Raw genomic sequence first — 4618 nt, 5'->3', positions numbered from 1 at the left:
TTTTTAAATAAAAGGACAGATTTATATAAGGAAGACCTCTGAAATATGAACAGGTCTAAATGAATTTAAAGGAATGACTTGCCTTAGAAATGCAATAGTGTAGTAATAAGTGAAATAGTTTGCATCATTTTTAGATCCATTGTAAATTAAAGGCACTGATAGTCATTTAAAGTGCAATCTTATTAAAAGTATTTTTGTGATTAATAATAACATTAATAATTAACCAAGATTAATTGTACTCTCCATGTTGCATTGGTACATTTTGAATTGTTTAACTGACTTGTTTCATTATGATTCCACAGTCCACCAATAGATAAGTTTGACGAGTTTAAGGAGGGAAAGACGCAAAGCTTCTTTGAATCTCAACAGGCGATTAAATCCCTCTGTACATACCTTCAGGAGCTCATCACCAACATGGAGAATATGACTGAGATTCAGCTGCGAGACAACTTTCTCAAGTTACTTCAGGTCAGTGTCTCCATGATTTTAGCTGCAACATATAATGATCTTTGCCATTAAAAACTATTGTTTATGGGACATTATGTCATCAGAACACAATACCAAAAACTAGGAAAATCATCTGTTCTTGTTTGCGTGAAGATGGAAGACTCTAATTGAGTTCAGTGAGCCATAACCATAAGCTTAAAGAGTCACATCTTTAATTTAGAACAGAGAATCTTGTTACCCAAATTACATCCAGTTTGTGGTGCTAAGTAACATGCCTAGGGGTGGCTATTGTTTTCAGCACGCACTTTTGTACTTATTTGATATTACGCTGTTGGTAATACAATAATGTCACATAATCTGGTTTACTGTGTATTTTGAAGGTCTCTCTGTGGGGAAACAAGTGTGATCTGTCCATCTCTGCCGGTCGGGACAACTCACAAAAGTCCAGTCCCATCGATTCTCTTCCTGATCTCCAGAGCTGCATCCTAGTGGATGACTCCAATATGGTTTGGTCAATGCTGGTTGCTGCTCAAGGATCCAGATCCTCAGGGATAAAGAATGCCAGAGTGGACATTGTTTTAGACAACGCTGGTTTTGAGCTTGTTACCGATCTAGTCCTTGCTAGCTTTCTTGTTTCTGCCGGACTAGCCAAGCAAATCCGATTTCATGGCAAGTCCATCCCGTGGTTCGTCTCAGACGTCACCAAACAAGACTTTGAGTGGACCATCATGCAGACCGTGGCATCTAATCACAAGTGGATGTCAGCCAGCGGCGTCCAATGGAAGCATTTCATGAAGGAGGGTACGTGGTCCTACCATGACCACTCTTTTTGGACCTTGCCCCATGAGTTCTGTGACATGGCGGTGGGTGCAGCTGATCTCTACAGCACGCTCCAGGGCTCTGATCTGATTATCTTCAAAGGAGACCTTAACTACAGGAAGCTTACTGGAGATAGGAAATGGGAGCACACGGTTCGGTTTGATCAAGCGTTGAGGGGGTTCCAACCTGCCCCTCTCTGCAGTCTCAGGACACTGAAGGCTGATGTTCAGGTGGGCTTACAGCTAGGCCAGGCTGAGAAGCTCAGCTCTCAGGATCCAGACTGGATGACTAATGGCAAATATGCTGTGGTTCAGTTTTGCAGTCCACACAGAGAACAGTAGGGTCGTTTTTAAAGAAAAGAGAGAAATTACCAGGAAGCAAGAGATGAAGGACTAAAATGCACAAAGGATGCTGGTTCAGTTACCAACATGCCAAACAAATGTGTTGTTGTTTTATCTTTGCTTGTATTTGTATGCAACAGTTGTCCTACCGATTCTGCATATCAAACACTGAAATAAATCTTAACCTAATTAATGTCCTTGTTAATAGAATAATGGCATTTTGAAACCTGACAATCTTTTGATCATAGTTTACACAATCTATGATTTTTTTGTTTGTACTGTTGATCTGTATTGTGTACAAGTATGGTTGCTTAAAAATACAGATGTAAACATGCCAAAAAAAAACACAATTCATAAGAATCCATATGTGTGTTGTTTGGTATGAACCTGAATTTTAACTTCTGCTATTGACCAAATAGCAATAGAGAATAGCGAGATATGCAATTCGGGAATTTTCAAATGTACTAATCATTAAACAAAACACAAATTCACAATGATTTTCTGTCTTGAGAAAGGAAATACATTCTGCTTTCTGGCTGATAAAAAATACTGGCCATATATATACCACCTCAGAGAGTTAGGGTTAGGGTTCATTGTTTACACTGGATTGACTAGCAATTTCAAAGCAAGTTTACCAGGTTTTCCAGTGTCTGTTGTGATGAAGATTGCACCATGATGATTTCTTTTTAAGCTGATTTATGAGCATTCTGGAAACAGATGCTAGTAAGGATACCATGCAAATGTACTCACACTTGTTAAAATGCAAACTCTTTTGAAAATTGAATGCAACTGCATTCAAATGCAAAATATTTTTTTTCTTTTTTTAAATTAAACTCTCATAATCTAACTGTTTAACAATTCGTTTTAGAGATTCAATTAATTTCTGTTCACCTATTCATTTCTCTTCTCTGACCTATCCTTTGAGAGCACAATTTGTTTACTTTTACAGTTTTTTTTTTTTTTTCTTTTAGTGTGTGTGTGGGTGCTTCCTGGGTCTTCCAAGGAGCCTTGCCTCCATTCTACAGAGCAAAGAAAAGAGTCAAAAAAACAACAAAGATTTGATGTTACGTAAGAATCACGTGAACGCTATCTTTTGTGTTTAGGGGTCAGCGCGTACATGCTGTTTATCCTAAAAAAAACCAAGGCCATGGTTTTGGTCTTTGAACTGTTCTAGTTCCCTTACGACAAGAGCTAAGCTCAAAAGCAGACTTAAAGATTTCAGCTGGTCTCAAATAAAAGGTTATCAATACAGTTTGTTTTATTTTCAGCTCTATTTTGTAAAAGAACATAGCTAATAATCAGCATGTTTTAATTTAATGAATTAGCAGCCATTGTTTTCGAGGACAATGCTGCGTATTTTAATTACAACAAATTATTATAAAAAAGACAAAAATATATTCACTTCTTGGGATTGTCCTAAATTCGTAAGATTTTTCCCACCAAGGCTGCATTTATTGGATCAAAATTAGACTACAGTAAGAGTGTAATATTGTGAGATATTACTGCAATTTAAAATATTTGTTTTCTATTTTAAAATGTTTTAAACTTAATTTATTCCTGTGCTGGCAAATCTGAATTTTCAGCAGGCATGATCCTTCACAAATTATTCTAATATGCTGATTTGGTGCTCAAAAAACATCTTAACATCATGTTGAATACAATTGTGCTGCTTAATAATTGTGTGGAAAACGTGCTACTTTTCCCCCCAGGATTCTTTGATGAATAGAAAGTTCAAATGAACAAAATGTATTTGAAATAGAAATCTTTGTAATATTATAAAGTTAATTACTGTCACTTTTGATCAATTTAATGCACCCTTTCTGAGTAAAAGTATTAACTTCTGACCCCAAACCTTTGAACAGTAGTGTTTATTTCAGCACACAGAAAGTATTACCAGTAAGTAAAAATACTAATAATGTTCCTTTTTAAAGAGAAATCAAAAACTCAATTAGCCAGACTTCCAACACAGCATTTCATTAAGAGCACACTTTCCATTTCAGCTTTAAATAGTTGCCAGTAGAGAGAAATGATTATAATCAAACAGGCTTGTTTTTCCCTTCTGAGCTAAACAATATTTTATTCCCTTATTTAACCTTTTGCAAAAATCTTTTAACAAATGTAATAAATTCTTTGAAGTGTCATTTCAGATGGCGGCAGCATGTAAAGTGGTTTTAAAACACATCACCTGTAAAATCCAAAGGTTTTAGCAAGTAAATCAGTCGGTGACCTCCTATCTCTTGTTTACCTGGTTGCCATGACCTGCTCTGAAGAGTGACCGCCATTATCGACCTGGCTGTCTTTAATTTGTTTACCTCCTTTTTTTTTTTTTAGTCAGAGCCACAGACAGCGAAAGTAAAAAGGACACAGGAAGTCAGAGATACATCAGCGAGGGGATGCTACTTGTGATGGGGCTAAACTTATAAATCAGAGGACTATATAAAGGATTCAACAACTGATTGTTTTCTTTTGAGTTTCCACAAGAAATAATATTCCTTGTGTCTCTAGTGGTTTATAATCAGGCAGTTCTTTCTATTATTAGTAGTTTCAGTTGAGTTTCCTGTCCTCTCCGTTTCCTGTTTAATAGAAAAGCACCTCACATCAGACTTGACTATACATCTTTCACTTGTACAGCTGCTCATTGTATTTTATCCTTTCTAAAGTGTAATATTTAAGACTACAAAAAGGCATTTTTGTTAGAATAGCAGTTTTACATACTGAAGAAATACAGAGATAGAAAATGGAAAAGAAAAAGAAGCAAAGAGTATTTTAAGAAAGAAAGAGAAGGAAAAATGAAAGCAGACTCACATATCTTAGCAAAACATCACACTTTGTCCTTTAAGCCCAAGGCGGACTGGAAGAGAGAGGAAGGTTTTTTCTAGGAGGAGTAGGCAGAACAGCAGGGCGGACGCAAAGCAGAACAAGGGGGAGAGAGTTTGAGAAAGAGTGGGAGGTAAAAAAAAAAACTGAGCTTTAAAAAAAAAGACAGAAACGGTCTTTTGATGGTTGCTTAT

The 4618-nt window shown here is 36.4% G+C and overlaps 1 protein-coding gene across 2 annotated transcripts in view; it reads left to right on the top strand.

Annotated features, from left to right (window-relative positions):
- armt1 (acidic residue methyltransferase 1) overlaps nucleotides 1-2840 on the top strand; it is a 10140-nt gene extending 7300 nt beyond the window's left edge. For both annotated transcript variants that reach the window (XM_016548801.1, XM_016548800.1), the window contains exons 4-5: nucleotides 303-468; nucleotides 828-2840. In XM_016548801.1, the coding sequence (XP_016404287.1) occupies nucleotides 303-468; nucleotides 828-1607 (946 nt within the window). In that variant the 3' untranslated portion in view covers nucleotides 1608-2840. The remainder of the gene's footprint in view (nucleotides 1-302; nucleotides 469-827) is intronic.
- Nucleotides 2841-4618: the final 1778 nt, after the last annotated feature.

Source organism: Sinocyclocheilus rhinocerous, unplaced genomic scaffold, assembly GCF_001515625.1.
Source record: "Sinocyclocheilus rhinocerous isolate Xijiao unplaced genomic scaffold, SAMN03320098_v1.1 scaffold1606, whole genome shotgun sequence".
NCBI classification, from domain to species: Eukaryota; Metazoa; Chordata; class Actinopteri; order Cypriniformes; family Cyprinidae; genus Sinocyclocheilus; species Sinocyclocheilus rhinocerous.
Note: the sequence above shows the minus strand (reverse complement) of the source record. Positions and strands in the feature narration are given on the sequence as shown.